The 19213-nt window shown below is 49.1% G+C and overlaps 1 protein-coding gene across 4 annotated transcripts in view; it reads left to right on the forward strand.

Moving 5' to 3' along the window:
* RPH3AL (rabphilin 3A like (without C2 domains)) overlaps positions 1 to 19213 on the forward strand; it is a 40630-nt gene that overhangs the window by 4400 nt on the left and 17017 nt on the right. For 2 of the 4 annotated variants that reach the window (XM_074844880.1, XM_074844877.1), the window contains exons 2-5: positions 3132 to 3243; positions 4600 to 4743; positions 6743 to 6872; positions 11211 to 11297. In XM_074844880.1, the coding sequence (XP_074700981.1) occupies positions 3167 to 3243; positions 4600 to 4743; positions 6743 to 6872; positions 11211 to 11297 (438 nt within the window). In that variant the 5' untranslated portion in view covers positions 3132 to 3166. Of the gene's footprint in view, positions 1 to 3131; positions 3244 to 3876; positions 3973 to 4599; positions 4744 to 6742; positions 6873 to 11210; positions 11298 to 19213 lie in introns of those variants that run through there. The other 2 variants (XM_074844879.1, XM_074844878.1) reach the window with 2 other exon arrangements.

A 19213-nucleotide genomic window follows, 5' to 3' on the forward strand; every position in this document is an offset into this window, starting at 1 on the left:
AGAGAGAATGCAGTAGAGGCTGACTGCAAAAGAGGGATGTTTCACCACAGCCCATAGAAGTGACTCCCCAGGCTGGCGTGGGTTTGCTATCTTGGTGTTTCTGATGAGGCTGATTCCACCGTACTTCTTGTCCTGTACAGAGATAAGAGGGAGGATGCTTCATGCCTTCCAGATTCTGGTACCATTTCTCTGTGGCATTGTTCCCGTGGCTGTGCAAGATATTCTTTTCCCTCCAGCCCTGCTAGTGCTCCTGTTTCTGCCCCAGTAGACTGTGGCCTGCGCTCCCGTGTCATTCTTGTTTCCTTCTCTGAGGTAGTTGTGTCAAACCACACCGGGTTTTTTTCAGAGGCAAAGTTGCAAAGCCACTTGCAATGCCAGTTTACATCAGAGGGAGCAGCAGACACCCAGTGCTGCCTAAAGAAAATGCTCCTGTAAATATTTTAGGGAATAATCTCTTTGAAGACTGTTTTGGGATATGATGGATCTCTAGGCTGTGTTTTGTTTTGCTTCTCTCTTTGCAGATGCTGCTCAGGCAATGGTGGAGAACAGAAAGCGTATGCTGAGTAACAAGAGGCAAAAGAGCATGACATTGCTTGGTTTTTTTCAGTCCTGCTGAGAAAAGTGCACTGTGGTATGAGGCTGGAGAATGTGTTTAGGTCTCTCCTGAGAAAAATGCTTAGCTGATGGGCTCTATTGTGACTTGCCTTCGGCTCTGTTAGAGCAGATAAAGCTCTGCAGAGGAGGGGCAGATGTATTCAGCACTGCTTTCCACCCTGAAAGCACAGCTGCTGGCAAAGCCAACTCCTCTGCCCTGACCGTGGTGTGGGGCTCACCTCCAGCTCTAGGTTTTATGCTAAACATCCTGCAGCTGCCAAGCATCGGTGTGGTTGTGTGCATTCAGCGTCGCCAGCGGACACTGAGTGTGTGGGCTGTGCTGTTCTTCAGGTGTGCGAGAGTGGGAGGGAAGAGTACATGGTATATCTGAAGAGTAATTTAATATATGCATTTGTGTGGGGGGCTATATGTGCATATAATCCTGTAACAACACATCACAGGCTTGGAAAATGTCTGGAAAATCCCAGGTTAGCCATTCTGTGTGAAATTGGAGTTTCTCTCTGCTTCTAACACTGGCCCGGGGGCGGGAGCCTCCGTATTCTTTTGCTGTGAATGCTTGATTGCTCCCCTGCGTGTGAGCTGCTGTGGGACGTGTGGGGGGACTGCGTTCTCTCCTCACTTGAGATCGTGAAGAAGATGAAAAGAGCAGGAGGTGTTCTGGGACAAAATGGAAATGCAAGCCCACGGCATGTATGGCACTGAGCAGAGCAGGGAAAGCAGTTGGTAAATTGAAGATGCCAGGGTTCAAGGGTTTCTTCGAGGGATCATCCCTTTCAAAAGCGATCACCTTAACTAATGTAGTAAGGGTTTAAAAAATTGTGTGACACTTCTGACTGCCCTTCCTGTCTCAACCATCTTTGCCAGACCTCTGCTGCAGCCTCCCATCTCCTCCATGCCTCACTTTGCTGTACAGTTGGACTGTGCTGCTGAGCATTATGCTCAATTGTTACGAGTCTTCACCCTTTTTATACATCTGTCCCCTTGCACTGAAAGAAATCTGTGTTTCATGTGGAATTCCTCCTCTCCTGCATATTGTTTTCAGACTCTCTCAAGAAATTGGATGGTTAAGAGAGGAGGGAAATGGTTCGTTGTGACCGTTTTGGCTCTCGAGGCTGATGTGGGGTTTGGCAGGAGATAGCTGTCAGTTCTCTAATACGGGTTAGCGTTTCTGTGCCGGCGGGTGAGTGCAGTGTGTGTGGCACATGTGAGCTCAGCGTAGGGAGAGGGAGATCGCTTTGCACAAGCTGCGTGCCTGCCTGGGTAAGAGGGCCAAGGCCGTGCAGCCTGTGATGCTTCCGAGCCTGGCACAGAGCAGAAAGTTCTGTGTGTGCTGACAGATAGCGAGCGTAGGTGCAGCATGCTGAACCACGAGCACTGCTGGGGGAAGTGTGCTGTGGATTGAGACTGGAACATGTGTTTTCTTGGGAACTACTGCACAGTTGGCAGGTGATATACCTTGCCTGCTATAGTATCTGATATGTGTTTGCCAAACAGCATTAAACATGTTATCTCGGCCCAGCAGGTAGAGTTTCAAAGCTGGCAAGTGTCTGTTCTGGGGAAGGTAAGTATTAATACCTGGGAATTTATGCATTAGGGCTCGTGAGACACTTGCTCTGCTGGAGAGCAAATCCAGCTGGAGAAAAGCTCCGAACATCAAGACTAGTTTTGCCTCCACCGAAATCTTTTGGTTGCGCCTGTCCCTTGGTGCTTTTTGTTCATCTGAGCAGCTGGTAGGACTCAGAACTGCTTAGCTGCAGAGTCTCTCTTGGGGATGCATTTCTCCCATGAGTGTGTGGAAGCTGGCTCTTGTTGCCTTTACTGATCAGTTCACTGGGGAATTGTCATTGAACACAAGGAATTACTGGTGTGACCATGCTGGTTATAGGAGCCACAGTAGGAGATTTGCTGCAAGAGGTGCTGTCTTAAACATCAGAGAATGCAAACAAGCTGCTATTGTAGGCTGTAGTTATAAATATCAGGCTATTATGGAGGCAGTTTTAATGAACGAAATGACTTGCCACTATTCATGCTGATTGTCGCGTGGGTTTTTGTTTGTTACCCCATTAAGAGGTAAAAAAAAGCAACTACCTTCTTTGTGTCCTTTAGAGTGGCTTGCTTTGTCAGTACTGCAGCGTTGGGGCTCTAGAAGTGATGGGGCAGAGATTATTCTTACAAACAGCGCTTTTCTCTAGTTTGAAATGAAAAATCAGAACTGACAGAGGGTCCCTAGCTTTTTTTTCAGAGTACCATAAAATCTAAACTTGCAGCCTTGCCTTCAAGGTATTTGAAGGTATTTATTGGCTTATATTTTATGAGGACGGTGGTATGTTTTTATCGCTGTCTGTGGGTGAGAGTCTGTCTACTTCCACCGTGTGTGGTGCCAGCAGATCACCTCTGTTTTGCTTGCCAGAAGAGCGGCCTGTCGGGATGGTTAATAAGGCTGTGCCAAGTGCTGCCCTGAGCCTTCTTGAGGGTGGAGTGGCAGCTGTGCTCAGTGCTGTGTTTGCTTCTTACAGGTGTGATCCCTGCCTCTCCTGCCCAGCCTGGTGCCATGGCTGACACGATTTTTGGCAGCGGGACAGGCCAGTGGGTATGCCCCAACGACCGGCAGCTGGCACTGCGTGCCAAGTGAGTCCTCACCGCCCTCCTCCTCTCCTTCCAGCCTCAGCTCTGGCCTGAATGGTTTCCTGGGATCTGCGTGAAGCACTGGCCTCGTCCACAGGGGTTTGTCTATCACGCAGACCCCTTTGTACCCCAGAAGTGTGCCCCTGGGGTGCGACAGGAGCCTGCTAAGCTAGGGCTCGGTGCTTGGCTGCTGCTCGGAGCTGCCAGCCTGCAGTGGAGTTTGCAGCGGGGCTGGTGTATGGTGGGAGGCCGTCCCACCAGCCCTCCCCTGGGTGAGAGCAGGGGCTCGGAAGCAGGCTCGTATCTCTGCAGCACCCTAAATATAATTGATAGCATCCCCCAGCTGCCAGCACTCTTTTGTTTTAGGAACTTGTCATTTGATCTCATTTTCCCCTGAAGTTAAATTACTGCATAACCTAGACAAAAGGGATGGAGATGAGTCAAGCGCTAGAATTGCATTTGTTTCTTGGATGCTTTCCTTCTCTGGCAGCCAGTACCATGCCACTGCCACCTCTGCTCTCGTCTGAAACTCTGGGGTCAGCCTGCTGCAGAGTGTTAGAAAATAGGAGGTCACCCTGTGTCTGAGAGGACTGCCTGACTGTGAACAGTGCACACCACTGCCACTTCTCCAGCCTTCACCTGAAAGCCTCATTATCAGCTGTGTCTGATAGTGCCCTGCATTCTGCTAACAGCCCTGACTTTATCCAGTGACCTCTAAACCCCTACTGAATGGTAATTAATTGAGCTGTGAAAGCTCCCGCCCATCCCCAAGTGAGCTAAGGAGATATGTCAGCTGCTGTGTGTGAGGCACGGAGGGAAGTGACTTGCTGAAGTCCTTGTGCAGGGGCTTAGACCAAGGGAGGAAGCTGCCAAATTTTTATTTCCAAGCGTGCCTGGTGATTTGTGTGTTTGAACTGAGGACCTTAGAAACATGTGATCTGGAGGGAGGAGGGTGCGGGTAATCCCCATGTTTGGGAGTCTGTTGGCGTTTGTGGTGTCTGGCATCAGCACCCATTTATGTAAGGGTACCCCTAAGATAGCCAGCCCTGGATGCACTAGTTTTCCTTGCAGGCAGAATCAGACAGGAGTGAGGACATAGAGTGGTAGAATACAGACTGGAGCAGAAAGGGGAATGAGAGGGCAGAGGGAGACAGTGTAACACTCTGCTGCTGGAGGAGTGACGTGGTGATCTGGTCAGTGAGAAGAGACTCCTGCTTTGGGCGTTAGCCAGGGAACAGACTTCTCTGGTGCAAGGCTGATGTGGGCTCTGTGTTCCTGGCAGGTTGGGCCTGTGGGGCAGGGCAGGGGTTTTGTGCTTTCCTTTCACAGCTTAATTCTTACCTCCACCCCCTCCCACAGGCTCCAGACAGGCTGGTCAGTGCACACGTTCCAGACTGAGAAGCAGAGGAAGATGCAGGCTCTGAGCCCGGAGGAACTTGAGGTCATTCTGGAAGTCATCCGCAAGGCGGAGAAATTGGACATCATCGAGCAGCAGCGCATTGGGTACAGTCACGTTCATTTGTCCCCTTCCCTCAGAAGGAAAGGTCAGCACAGACAGAGGAGTGGCTCTCCTGGCTGCCTGAGCTCAGCCTCCATCAGTCAGAGAATCCCTTAGGCCAGTTATTTTCCCCTCCCATGTTGCTTGTTTGGAGGTGATGAACATTGGGAAGGATGTGATGTTTTCCTTCTCTCCTTTCTCAAGCCTTTCTCGTGCCTTCTTTGAGCCTTTGGGCTTGCTGCGGTTGCAGCCACTCACACAGTCCCTGGTAAATGCAGCCTGTGCTGAGGCAGCTGCCCTGGTGGCTCTGGAAGAGGCTGGGGAAGGTGCTGAGCTGTGCAGCTGCACCCATGGCTGGTGGACAGTATGGCTTAGAAGCCGCTGATGGCAGCGCAGCCCCATGGGATTTTGCCTGGAGCAATGAATGAGTTTATGTTCTAGTTGGCTGAGCCCTCTGGAAGGGGTTTGCTAGCTTGAATTATTTAATTTATGGGCATCCTTTTGCTGCTGCAGATTTCCATTTGCTTTCAGTCCTGCTGGAGGTCTGGCCTCAGCGGTGTCTGTGATTGTCCCACACTGACTGCCTTTAAAGTTGGGTGGTCCTGCAGCATTTCCCAGCAGTGTTTTGTCTTCGTGAGACAGGAAACCCCAGTGACTCCCAGCCCGTGTCCAGCAGGCCCAGCTTCCTGCCCCTGCGCTTCGCTCTGTCCCTGTGCAGTGCACGTTAGCGAGTGCTAACGAGAACGGACAGTGATGTTTGTGTGATATATGGGAGACCCCAGCAGCCCCAGAAGCAGCCAGTGAGCCCAAGGGACTGAGCGTTCCTGTGCAGTTGTTGGTGTAGCTGCAGAAAGCGATCGTCTTGCTGTTCCCGTGCTGAAGCATTCTCTGAAATGCCATTGTTAACTCCTGGGAGTTCTCTTGTGCTAAAGTCAAGGATCATAAATCCACTAATGATGGCTCAGCCTGGCTGTGCTGTCTGACCTCATCACCATAGGTAGCACCTCTTTCAAACAGACCTTGCCTTCCTCTCAGTATGGGACTTGGTTGATGGGACATTAGCGCTAATGAGAACGGGGTTGCATGGATGGCAGGATTGCGTTTCGTCCCTGAGCCGCATGCACACGCATGGCTGCAGCTGCTCGCTGCCTCTGATAAATGGCCTGCCTGTTACTGTCCCCATCGACAAATGGATGCCTGAGGATTGCCAAGCAGTGATCTTATGACAGCAGCCTTGCTCTGCATGCTCTCCACATCCTGCATCCTAATTGCCTATCCTGCCTTTCTTCCCTTTCGTAGTCCTGCTGCTACAGACATTGTGCATACATATGTGCTTCCTGCCTTCCAAGTGGGCTGTTGAATGAAGCAGGGAGCAGTTACTGGCTTTCCTGTACTGCAGCCGGGCTCATTTTGGTCTGATGGCTTCAGTCTGGCCTTCCTGTTTCTAGTGGGATGTGAGCAAGTCATGTGCTTGCAGTGCTGTTTTCAGGGAGTATATGTAGAAATGGAGCAGGGCTTGGCAAGTCTAACTCCTCTGCCTTTTCCTGGTGCTGTCTGACTTGCCCTGATCTGAGCCCTTAAGGCTTTTCCTGCTCAACAGACAGGAAATCAGCTGCTGAGACTGCATGGCCCCAGTGACATTGAACTCCTGAAGGCTGTAGGATCAGGCCCTTCTTGAGAGCTGTCTGCCCTGCACCCCCTAGCCGAGTCAGGCTTCTCAGTGGTATTCACAGTTTTAATTATTCTGGGCCTGGTGAGTGTTGGTAGATTGACTTAGAGGGGTTTGTATCCCCTGAAGAGAAGAGCAGCTGATAAGAAACATCGAGTGCAGAGACTGAAGTGAAGGTATGTATTGTCCCAGCAAGGGGCCCAGAACTGCACAGAAGCAGCAAAGGTAGGCTGAGTCTGGAGCGCAGGGCTGCAGGTTTTTGGCATGCCTCAGGACCACGCGCTTCGACTTCCAAGGTGGGTGCTGTGACCTCTGCTCTGCCTCTTCCCCTGCAGGCGCCTGGTGGAGCGGCTGGAGAACATGAGAAAGAACGCGATGGGGAATGGCCTCTCGCAGTGTCTGCTCTGCAGTGAACTGCTCGGGCTGCTGGGCAGCACGTCGGTCTTTTGTCAGGATTGCAAAAAGGTGGGTTCGGTCACACAGGTTCCTGCCTGTTCCTGCTAGCAGATCTGTCTAGGAAAGGCCACCAAGCCTCTTGGAAGCTAGATTGTTCTGCAGAGTTAGCTTATCTTAGCCCCGCTTGTCTAGGTCAGTGCTGTCAGACCAACGGGTTTTCTCTTGCACCCTGGTTATCTTATTCCTCAGGATCCTAAAGTGCTTAAATTGCACTTAGTGCTGAGATGGGGTGCATCAGCCCCTCCCCTGCATCTCCCACTCTGGACTTCCAGAGTGGGAGAAGGGGCAGAAATGTACAGCCATCAGAGGCAGCTCCTAAGAGTCTGTGTGCTTTACTCTTGTTTCCTGCAAGGTCTGCCCTTAGACCTTCCAGTAACGCCTCTGTTCAGAGGACTCAAGTCCATCTTCAAGTTCCACACCAGTGTAAGGTATAACCACTGACACACAAATTGGCCCGTGCATCAATGACTGCCTGTGTTTGTCGTTGGCAGGACTGCACAGGTGCTGTTTGAAAGGCAGCAGCAGTTTTCAGGGAGGCTGCTGTTCTGTCAGCACCCTGGGGGACGACTGTTGCTTCTAGACTCTGCAGCCAAGGGGTTAATCTGCATTACTGTGGAGATGATGATCTCCAAGGCAACCAACCACCTTATCCTCCCTCTGCTGGGAGGCTGCTTTCCCTGCACTTGAAGCCCATTTTTCCCTGGGGAGGTACCTCTGTAAGTGACTTTGTCTCAGCGTGTTGCCTGGGGAGAGGTGACGGTACCTGCGGGGTACAGGAGTGTGGCTTGACTTGCTGGTGGTAGGGTGGCAGGGAGCAGCCTGTGCTGACTTGTCCCTGGTGGGTACCGGAGCCAAGGAGACACTTGCCAGTGTCACCCACCCTGTCACTGAGGAGATGTCCCGTGGAGCCCACAGGACACCGCTGAGTAAAACCTGCTCCTTTACCATACAGTGTTGGCACCTCTGTGGTGAAGCAGCAATGTGGGCCATGATGGAGAACCTTTCATGCTGGCACTGCTGGAGTTTGAGAGATGCAGTTTTCATGTAGAGCAGGCTGCCAGGCTGGGCCCGCACTGGTCCACAGTTGGCTACAACCCTGCTGGGCTTAGAGCTCTTGTACAAGAGGAAGAGAGGTGGGTGCCCCTTGCAGTCAGAACTGAGGTCCCAGCATCCCTCCATACGTGCTTGCTGGGCAGGGACCTGCTGTGAGCTGTGCTGCCTTTGCTGTCAAGTGAGTTTCTCCACTGGATCCAATTTTCAGAAGTATAGAATCACAAAATGGTGTGGGTCTGAAGGGACCTTAAAGATCATCCAGTTCCAACCCCCCTGCCACAGGCAGGGACACCTTCCACTAGCCCAGGTTGCTCAAAGCCCTGTCCAACCTGGCCTTGAACACTTCTATTTCCTGGGCAGCCTGTTCCTGTGTCTCACCACCCTTACAGGGAAGAATTTCTTCCTTATACCTGATCTAAATCTACCCCCTTTCAGTTTAAAACCATTACCCCTTGTCCTCTTGCTACAGTCTCTGATAAAGAGTCCCTCCCCAGCTTTCCTGTAGCCCACTTTCAAGTGCTGGAAGTAGCTTGACTGAGGCAGGGGTTATGCAGAAGATTGCTTGTAAGGCAGTGACTGGGAAAGTAAATGCAAATCTTTGAATCCCTGGGTCCTAAGCCAGGGAGAAAGTAGCTTTTTAGGAAGGGGTGGGGAAGGAAGCAGCAGTAAGGTACTGGGAAGTGAAAGGTCTGGTTTGAATGGGAGCTACAGGGCAGCTCTCCTGGAGAGGACCGTGGGCTCTGTGCTCTGGTGAAGGGCTGGGTGGCAGACAGGAGGCAGTTAGCTGCTTCCTGCATTTCAAGCATGTGGAATAACAGGATGTGCTGTTTTCCTGCCTTCTTCCCATGGCGATTCTGCTCTCACCTTGTCAGAAGCCAGCTAGGTCACATTGCCACAGTGCTTTCTAACCTCCTTCCTGTGAGCCCCGTACACTAATGAGGAGGCAAAATCTGATTCAGACACTTCCTGCTCTGTTGCAGGTAGTACCCCCCCCCTCCCGCCCCTGCTAGTGAGGCTGTGTGAGCCCAAGGCTCTGGGAGGGCTGTGACCAGAAAACCCCAGAGAAGGGCTGTTTGGTTTTGTTTTTTTAATGGCTATTTCCTTTTTGTCTGGAGTCTGTTGGGCAGTTCAGGAGCATTCATATCCAGGTTGATTTAAGGTGAGACACTATATTCCAGTGTGCATTTTGCAGCTGCTTTCAGCTTGGGTGCACTTTTCAGCTGGGTGCAAGCTCAGGACAATGCTGAGTGGGTGCCCTGGGCTTCTCCCCTTCCTGCTTTTTAATGTTGTGAAGTGAAATCAGGGAACAGTCAACCCTTCGGCAGAGCACATGAAGTGGACTGTTCCTTTAAGTTTCTTCCCTCTCGTCCAGGGATATCCATCACTCGTGCAGTGCTGTATGCAATAAGCAATGACTTGTCAGGGAATTATGGATTTTTAAAGTTCATATTTTTCTTGCTAGCGTTGCTCTGTTACCATCTCATTGCAGACTGTTTGATTCAATAACAGGAATTGTTGTAATGATGTATCTGAAATGTAGCAAAGAACTTAACCTTCAGCAAGTCCCTTCTGCTGAATAGAGGTTCTGATTTCTTCTAGCCTCATGGATTTTCTAAGTTCTACTTTCTGTTTTATGAAGAATGTTTTTAATATTAGTTTTTATTATCTTAGAAATAAATACATTATGGCAAGACAAAGATGTATGCAAATCCAGATGTGTTAGCAATAGCAGCAGTTAGACAAAGCATAACGTGTCATTTACCATGCAGAGGGTATCAGTATCATGTATAAAAGGTGAAGTATTAGTAGAAGAAAGTGCTTTATCTTGTATTTAATGAGGAATGGACTTTCATTTAATGTCCTTGATTTTTATGTCTTCTTCTGAGGGGTTGTGAGTGATGCTCAATTTTCCAGCTAGTCTACAGAGAAGGGGAGGAGGAAAGCCCTGGTTTACATTGGAACTTTCAAAATTTATAGCTAGAAATAAAATCACTTGGAAACTTCCACTAGAGGGAGTGTTTGAATGTGCTATATGTGTGGGGATTGGGATCTTTGAGGGTATTTAAGATCGAGTTGCTCCCTCAGATTTTGGTCTGAGGGAGGGAGAATGTGGGGTGGGTCAGGTGGCATCTGCAATCCCTCTCGGCTTGGATGACGCCACGTTGAGTATTGGTGCACCAGCCCCAATAGGTTGTTCCTTATTTCTCTGGGAGGATGAGGGCAAGGACAGGAACAGAGAGATGGAGAGGAGCACCAATCTCTGCGGGGCTGCTGGTGCTGCCTCCTGCTTTCTGTGCAGCTTGATTCAGGGACAGACCAAAATAGTTGGGTGTGTTTATTCATGCAATGAAGCCATCACCTCAGGAACCGTTGTTTTGCCGCTCTCCTTCTCCAGACGTGGGCACTGAGGGCTCAGTGAGCCACCGAGAACTTCATCCCTGGACACAGACCTCCTGTCTCAGAGGAGGAGCAGCCTGATTAGGGGGATATGTAAAACCTTAGCTGGGGAGATTAAATTCACATGTCTCTCTAAGCAAGGTTTTTGCTCTCCAGGGCCCTCTTGTGAGTGGCTTTTGCTCTGTGAGGATCAAAGAATTCATCCAATTTCTCATTCAAGCTGTAAGCCAAGCCTGATACACATCAGCTTCATTATATAATATTAGGTGATTCAGGTTGTAAATGGCTTGTAATGCCAGCAGAGACATGAAAGTTCCCTTGTGCAGCAATAGAGGCCGTGCGGCGCTATCAAGCATTCTGCTCAGGAAATGTGCACGTAGGCATGGTTGTGCCCGCTTCCTAAGCAACCACAAATCAATAGCTGCCAAGTACATGCTGAAATGGAGGGGAAGCCATGGGGTTTAAGACTACGTATGCAAGGGAAGGGAGGAGAGGATTTCCAGTCTTGCACAAACTTGCTCTTGTTTTATACTTGCTGCTTTTCCTGCCACAGCGATTGAGTTTTAGGGTTTAGAAGAATTAAAAAGACCGCTCTGGAAATACGCCTGTTGGTCACGGGGTTTGATTTGCCCTGTCCAGTTCTCTTCTTGTCCTGGAGTCAAGGGCTGTGCTGTAGATTTGCCTTTGTCTCATGTCCATATAGACCTCAAGCAGCTTCCTGTGATCAGTGGTTCTCCAGGATAAATAAGAAAATTATGCCACGTTTAGGTTTTTTAAGGAAAGCAAAACAGAACTATTCTGACAGATGCTTCTTGACCTTCTCTCTCCCAAGGGCTATATGGCTGTGGGGAGTTGCTAACGCTACTTTTTGTTCCCCCCGCCCCCCCCTTGTTTCAGAAAGTTTGCACCAAGTGCGGAATAGAAACCTGTGGAGCCCAGAAACGTCCTCTTTGGTTGTGCAAGATCTGCAGTGAACAGAGAGAGGTAAAACACAACTGTGGAGAGATGGGGCTCAGCAGCATGCGCCTACCTGCCCCAAGTCTGTGCTGAGTGTGCTTCCCTGTGGCTGCGCACTTGGAGGGGAGCTTGGGATGGGGTTTGGGAGGCTTGGCTGGAGGCCTGGCAGGCTCAGTGAATACACACAGTGGAGACAACTTTGGTTTGTGAGGGGGTGGAGGGTAAAAAACACACCAGCCCCTGCAGCCTGTATGGCTTTGTGGAATTTTTCTAGTTATGGTCATAAAGAGACTGTTGCCTTCCGCTGCCACGCTCTTTCTCTCCTAGCTCAGTAGCAAATAAACTTGGCTAACACTGGTTCTTTAATACAGCTGGAGAGATCTAGAGCATAGCTGCAATATTTGTCCCTCTAAAAATAACTAGGATTGCAGCTTTTAAGTCTGTTTTCCTCCCTGCCTGCAAAATCCTGTAACTTGCCAGTGTGTGAGACTTCTAATGCAGGTCTCTAAATTTTTATATCCTTCATCCTTAACTTTACACTGCAAGAAGTAATGGCCTGCCTCAATTCTTGTCTGCCAGCCAGCATCCACCAACATCAGGGCTCTCTGCTCTACAGTGAAGTCAGTGAATTTGTTCTGTGATTACAGAAGGATTTTCACTTGTTCCCATCAGTTTATTTTGGGCTTTTGCATGTGGTCCTTGGACATCAATCCAGTGCAGCTATTTCTGACCACTGCAACCAACTGTGAAACCTGGGTGCTCTGCTAAATCGATTTTTTTGAAGTGTAGTGAGAGCATTTGTGCAGGTGTTTGAGATGCTGAAGTTTTTTTATATTAGTTGTGTTACATAGGAGGGGATTGTTTGTGTGGGAGCAGTTGCAAAGTTCATGTTCAGGTAAGCTGAAGGGGGTACATGGACACTGCCAGCCTTTACCTTTTGAGCAGCAGTGTGGGTGTGGGCCCGGCAGGCAGAGAGCATTCCAGCTCCTTGGATGTTGCTAATAATTTGATACGCTGAACCATCCAGATGTTTTGAATTCCACATGAAGGTCCCAAAATAGAGAGTGAGGCAGGTCAAGATATTTCTGTGTTCTGCAGGGAGATGTGTATGGGACTAAAATTGACTTTATTTCTTTTATTCTGTTCTTTCTGTAATTTTCTCTCATCCCGCACTGTATAATTGTGGGGATTTTTTCTTATTTCTTATAAAAACAATGAGGACCTGTGGTCACTGGACAGAGAATAATATTAACCTGTTCAGTAAGTGTTACATGTGGCCAGTGTGTGAGGGTACAGTAACCTTCAGAGCTCACTGTCTCTGTGAAACCTGAGAATACGGCCAAAGTGCTTCCCTAATGAAAATGGATGGAACTTTCCCCTCTTAGACTAACTAAAAAATAGCCTCATCTTACCTCCCAGCTCTAAGCTTCATCTTTATTTTTTTGATTCTCTTAAAGGTTGGTTCAGGTCTGTCTCCTTCCTTGTTTGCAGTAGTGCTGGTGCCCTGGCCAGGAGAAGGTTGGAAGGGTCACAGTGTGGACACGCAGTCAGGCATCAAGTCATACATCCCCTCTGTCTTCCCACAAGCTCTGCTTTTATTTTGGGGGAAGGCAGGGAAGCACTGAGAATTAGAAGCCTTGAGTCATGTCAGCCAGGGCAAGGAAGTTGAGGCAATATCGGAATAAATGCCTGGAAAGTGGCTTTGATAGGTCTTCCCTAAGAGTCTGCGTGAGGAAGAGTCTCTTGGGCCTCAGGCTGATGGCTGGTACTAGTGCAGTTCCTGAAGCAGGTTCAGGTGTTATAATATTACAAGGCATGCGCTAAATTACCAGGTTTCTTTTATGGGCTTGTGTTCACGACCAGTTCCTTGTAGCCGTCTGTTTCTGTGGTCTGGATCTGTCTTGTATTGCCATCTGCTCTGGACCAAACCCATTTGGCCATGCTCTTTCTTGAAGGTTATATGTGCTATCAATGAGTGCAGATGGATGTCTACTCTTTGGGATCAGATATTCTCATTTCTAACCTCTGAATCCCCTATATGGTAAGTATCAGGCCTATTTTATTTCCTGGGATCCAGGCTGGGAGCTTCAGGAATGCACTGAAGTACTTTGGGTTGTGTCATGTAGTAGCAAGTCAGTATCACCCTTGTTCTCTCCCCTTCTGAATGCACAGCGTGACTGAGCAAGGTTCTCCTTTAGCCCCTGCCAGCAAAACACATCCTCGAAGTAGGCTTGTCCCAGGCCACAGAGCTCTGGCAACACCTCCCAACTTGTCAGGCCCCTAAACCTGGCCAGCTCTAGTGGGCGAGTGTCTGATGCTGGTCCGGAGTGCCCCCGCAGCAGGAGTGATGAGATGTTGTGTTTCCAAGCGAGGTGATTCCCTCCACATCAGCACTTTGATCGCCATCTAGTTTTCTGAACCACTGCTCAAGCTATTCAGGCATGATATTTATGAAGCTCTGAACTCTGTTAGTGAGAGACTGTCAGGCACTGAAGTGAGAAAGGGAGGTCGTTCGGAAACCTGGATGGGCTAAGTGATGTTGGCTAGAGTTAAGAAGTGTCACCAGGCTGGGACAAGAGCCTGGGACTCTAATTGTCCCCTTTAGCCTCTGCCATGCACTGAGTGAGCACAGGAGTCTTGTGGCCCACTGGGATCTCAAGCCAGGATGGTGGGTTGGACATTCACATGTACGAGCTAACAGCTACAGGGTGTGGCATTGATCATACATGCTAAAGCTTTCATCCCTCCATCTTCCTTGTTATTATTTATCCCTGTAGGCTTGATTTAAGCTAGCATAAGTTTAGTGACATGTGGTAGTCATCTCCCCCTTTTGCTTTGTGGACAGAATCTGTGCTGGCTTCAGTTATGATTAAATTGTCCATATGCCTGGGTCAAAATGAAGACCAAAGTAACAAGCTGTTGTTTACATCAGTGTTTCAGCTGGAGTTGAATGCTTGATGCCCATAGATCCCTTTGGGAATCCCAGCCTCAGCCATTCAGAAGTGTTCTTTGCTGCTTTCTGTTTCCTTGAAAACCTCCACTGGGAAGGCAGTGCTGCATAGCAATGAGGAACAAGTTGCTCTGACACTGTCTTATTTCTGGAGAGTGGAGGTGATTAATGGATTCTGCCTGCTGCCTGCGTCCCAATCATCCAGAAGCAAAACAGCGCGTTTGGCAGCACTCGAGCTGCCGAGCGTGATGTGTGCATGCAGGGTGAGGGTCTCTGAGCTGCCAGAGAGGCACGGGGAGGAAAAGACTGTGTTCTGACGTGGCTGGGACTTGACAGAGCCTGGATGTTCCTACTGGCAAAGGGGACATCCCCAAGGAGCAACAGACATTCCTGCGTCCTAAGTGCATCTCTTCCTCCTGAAGTAAGATAGACCTCATCTGCTTTAGGCCAGAACTGGCCTCCAGGAGATACCACTTGTTCCAGCTGTTTGCAGAAGTGTCTATTGAAAACCCCCTTTTCTTCTTCCAGGATTCTGTGGATGTTTTCCTTTGCAATGTCTTCTGAGGACAGTAGAATTAAAGCGGGTGTGGATCGTGTTTTATTGTTCCTGCAAGCAGGGGTAGAGGCAAGTTCAGTCAAGCTCACATTCACTTTCGAGGGCAAGAATCTCCCTCCCTTCTTCCCTCTCCATGTGCCGCATTGCCTTTCTTGGCTTTGCATCTTGCATTGCCTTTCTGGAGACTGAGTGTGGAGGGCTGATGCTCCTTGGGGCAGTCCTGTTTCTGCATGTGTATGAAGTCCCATGGCATGATCAGGGACACTGATCCCTGATTGCAGCAAACGCTGGCCACAGGTTTGCAGTGAGCCTGTTCGCTAACTTGGCAATGAAGAGCAGTGACGCGCCCACAGGGATGAGAGTGCAGGGCAGAAAGCGAGCAAGTCCTCCAGCAAAATGGGCTTATTGCAGCGACTGTCAGAGGAGCAAAACTGCCTGAGAGGAGCTGTGGTGGGCCTGTGTACAGCTGGAATGATTCCCTGCTGCCAGGCCTCTGGCAGAGCACGTGAGCCTAATAACAGCTCGGGCAGCAATGCCCATGTTAAATTAGTCACATGTGGCTGAAGTCAGCCTGTCACCTCCTGGCCTGAAGGGGAAATGGGACCTGCTGTGTTTTGTCAGATCCCTGCCCAGCCATTTACCTCTCTGCACAGCCTTGTTTTGACTGTTACCACCAGGTTCTGCAAAGCACCTTCCTGAATTACCACTTTATTTTTTTTTTTATGTCCATAATTAGCGATGCTATCATCGTAATTAAAATCCTCTTGGAAGCGTTCACGCACATTTACATTTGAATTGACACATCCAAAATTGTAGTGATAATGAAAACAGTTTAAGTAGGGTGGGGGGAGATAGCTTTTTTTAAACCCCATTGAATATGAAAGAGAGTGTCAGCTATCAGGGACCTGTTAAAGTTTTAATTTGCCCCCTCTGCTACACTTTCCCTTTAATTTCTTCTCCTTCGCTAAACGGCATTTTCATGGCTGGCTGCATTTCTTGGTTTATCACAATAAACCATGCAGAGGAAGAAGATTACTGTGCTGGAGGAACAGAGTTGTCTCCTCCCCTTTTGCCCCCAGGGCTTCCCTTTTCACATATACACTCATACGATTTTGAACATTAAAAACCCACATAGCCCAGGGTTATTCCTGCTGGCATGATGATTTCTTGGTGAGATACCATACTGATGGAGGGGAGTGTTTATTTTGGGTGACTCTGGATTGAATCAAAGTGATGTGCACCTGTTTGCAATTCAGAGAACTCATCAATAGCCTGCCATATTATTTTTGGGGGGTGGTAGCAAGTGATTAGACTCAAAATAGTGTCCTCTAGAATAGAGCCACAGGCAAAAAAAGAGGCCTGATTGAGAGGGGAATGATAAATTGCTGAAGGCTGGCAGCCATTGCAGCTTGAGAAACGTTGGGGTCAGAGGTGCGATAGATTTTGCTATTCCGGAAACAAAGCTCCGAATAGCAATTTTACTGCCTTTTAATTTTCTTCATCCTCAAGTGCTGAATGTGGGAGTTGACAACAGATTGCTGTAAATAATGTAATTGGAAATCTCTGTGTTATGGAAAAGCAGATGAATGCAAATAACGAAGCTGAAGAGCGCTTGCTCTTTCTCCCTGCCAGTGGTTTGCAGTGTGCCAGAGCCGTGGTGGAGAGCTGGGAAAAAGTGAGTGTGTGGGCATGTGCTGCGTGAGGACAATGGCAATGACGTCCTGCCGGCTTGGTTGCGTTTGCAGGTGCCTTTCTCTTCATTCAGCATTGAGGCCCACAAGAACCTGCTCCCCCGCCTTTTGGCTGCTGGGGGATTGAGCCGGTAACGCTGGTGTCAGCCTGGGAAGCTGAAGGTAGCTGTTCTCCTCTCGCACAGCCCTGTGAAGGAAAGGGGCTGCAGAATGAGAACAGCTACTGCGTGGTGAGAAATAGGTGGTAGAGCAAAGTGTGGCTTTGCAGCAAAGATCCTTTCTAAGCATCTCTGGTTAGGGGACTTGTGGCTTGGTGAGCAAACTCTGAGGGGGCTGCAAGTGTTTGTTATGATTCCTTCAGCCTTGATCCATCCCTTCATCGTCAAGTCCTAATGTTTTCTCCGTTTAGGAGTTGTTTTAGCACTTGTATATTCATAGAAGGGAAAGAGGAGGGAGAAGTTTGAGCAGTAACGTGCATTTCACCAGGGCTTCTCCGTTAGGTCCCGTTTACAGGCTGCACTTGAATGTGCTAGATAAAAATACGCATCTGCTTTTGACTGTCTCATCCTGTAGCTATAATGATGGCTTGATGCAACTTTAATAGGAATATTGTCAGGGTTATAAAAGACATTGAGCTCTCTGGACTTGCTATGGCCATGGCTGTTAAATTGGTTTGAAGTAATAAAAAAAGGAGTCTGTTGCTAAAGTAGCTCTTCTCCCCCGTGTTCTCCCCTGCTTTGCTTTAGGGTAGTTTAGGTGTCAGGGGAGGCAAAAGGACAGGAGCCTGAAGGAAGTCAATATTTAGCATGGATTTTGGTTGTGTTTAGCTGGGCCAGTTTGAGAACAGTGGGCTGGGGACAGCTGCAGCCGGTGAACCGTGGTGTGGCAGCTCTGTCCTGAGCCACACGCTGGGCCACCCCATCCTGATCTGGTGTAATGCAGATACAGATCTTTACTCCTCTCTGTCAAGCACTCAGAGCAAGAGATGATCAATGTTACTTAAAATTGGGTTGTTGTAAGGGACTGGAAAGGGCTGGCTGTCCCGCTTGCTGATGAAATTCCAGCTTAGGCTGCCATGGGGGCTGGATTTCACCTTATGTGCCAAAAGGACCGGTGGGACCAAAACTCTCTCCTCCTTGGAAAGAGTGAACTCCTGCTAATAAACAGTAGTTTTATTCTTGAAGTCCTGTTATAGATTTATTAATTTAAAATCAAGCAAGAACTTTGCTGTCAGGCCACTCTTGCGATCAATGAAACTACCATCAATAGCAGTCAGCAACATCGATTTGTTTTGATGCATGGATGCTAAAACTGACCTGTGTGCCCATGTGCAGAACAGGACGTGAGCTGCGATTGTTTCAGATGGGGCGTGCTGCTAACCTGGGGGGAGCAGAGGTACTAAATTATCATAGGGGAGAACATCTTGCTGCAGCTATTTTAGAGCTGATCTCAAATCAATTTCAATGCTGCGGTAATGAGACCAAACTCTATTAGAAGCACCAATTCAAAGTGAATATGTATGCATAGACTCAATTTTATACTAGTATTACTACATCAGAGCTGGGTGTATTAAATCGTTAACACTTTCTATAACTGGACTTGCTTTGGGGTAGTGAGAAACCTGGGGGTGACCAGCCTTTTCTTACAGCAATCCTTGCTGTGTCTGATTGGTTTTATGGTGTGCCTAAATTGTAGTTCGCCTGAAGATAATAGGTCTCTTCAGTGCTTCAAATTAAATTACAGATGTTGCAAGGTCTGTTCAGAGAATGACTGTAAGAAAAGGTTGCTTCCTCCCCGGCAGTTTGTGCAGGGAAGCTACGTGTGGCCCAGCCACCCAGTGTGCAGAAGGGGCTGACCTGCCCTCCCCGAGCCATGGCGCTGCTCAGGGCGCAGACCCCGTGGCTGCGGTGGTCCCTGGCCTGCCCGCTGTGTCCTGCCTGTGCCGCTGCTCCCAAGGCCTCCTGCCTTCCTGAGACAAGGGAGACCAGGGCTTGCCCAGCCTGCAGCTCCTCCATTGCCTGTGTTTACCTGAGTTGCAGTGGGCTAAGCTCCAGGTGGAGATGTCTGTCCCAGACTGAAAAAATGTTGTGTTTCCCGATTCTTGGTTTTGCAGGGATAGCAGAGCACGTCCTTCCAGGGTCTCTGTGCTGAGCTGACGTGTGCTGTTGTACAAGCTGTACCAAATGCTGCGGAGTCCCAGCGTGCTAGCAGAGGGGACAGAAGGTGCCCTGTCAGCTTGTGCCTCGACTGGCTGGGTCACTGTTTTGGCTGTTTGCATGCTGGTGAAGGAGCTGCCTGCCAAGGGCCCCTCTGTAGAAGAAGAACTTACAGTCTTTTCTCATTTGGAGAACTGGCTTCCCAGCTTTTCGCTTGGATGGCAGACTCATCATCCTGCTGGGCTGTTACCCAGCAGGAAAACGGTGTAATTGCAGGGTGCTCTCACTTCCTGGTTTCTAGATCCTTCTGTGGTGCACATGAGCATCTGTCTTGCACTCCTACAGTAACTGACATGTGTTCTGGGTCACAACGATGCTGTGTTTTCTTCTGCTGGGTGCTCCTCTTCTAAAGAGCATACTACCAGGTTCCTCTCTGAGTTCAAATCGCCTTCACTTGGCTTTCAAGACCCCAAACACAGATTTTTAGCTCTCTGTGTTGATGGCTCTGGTCTAGGAACCAGACAACCTGCTGAGCAATCTCCTCCCATCAGTGAAGTGGTGACAGTGGTGTCCTGCTTTTTGTGCCTGCA

Source organism: Strix aluco, chromosome 19 (genome assembly GCF_031877795.1).
Source record: "Strix aluco isolate bStrAlu1 chromosome 19, bStrAlu1.hap1, whole genome shotgun sequence".
NCBI classification, from domain to species: Eukaryota; Metazoa; Chordata; class Aves; order Strigiformes; family Strigidae; genus Strix; species Strix aluco.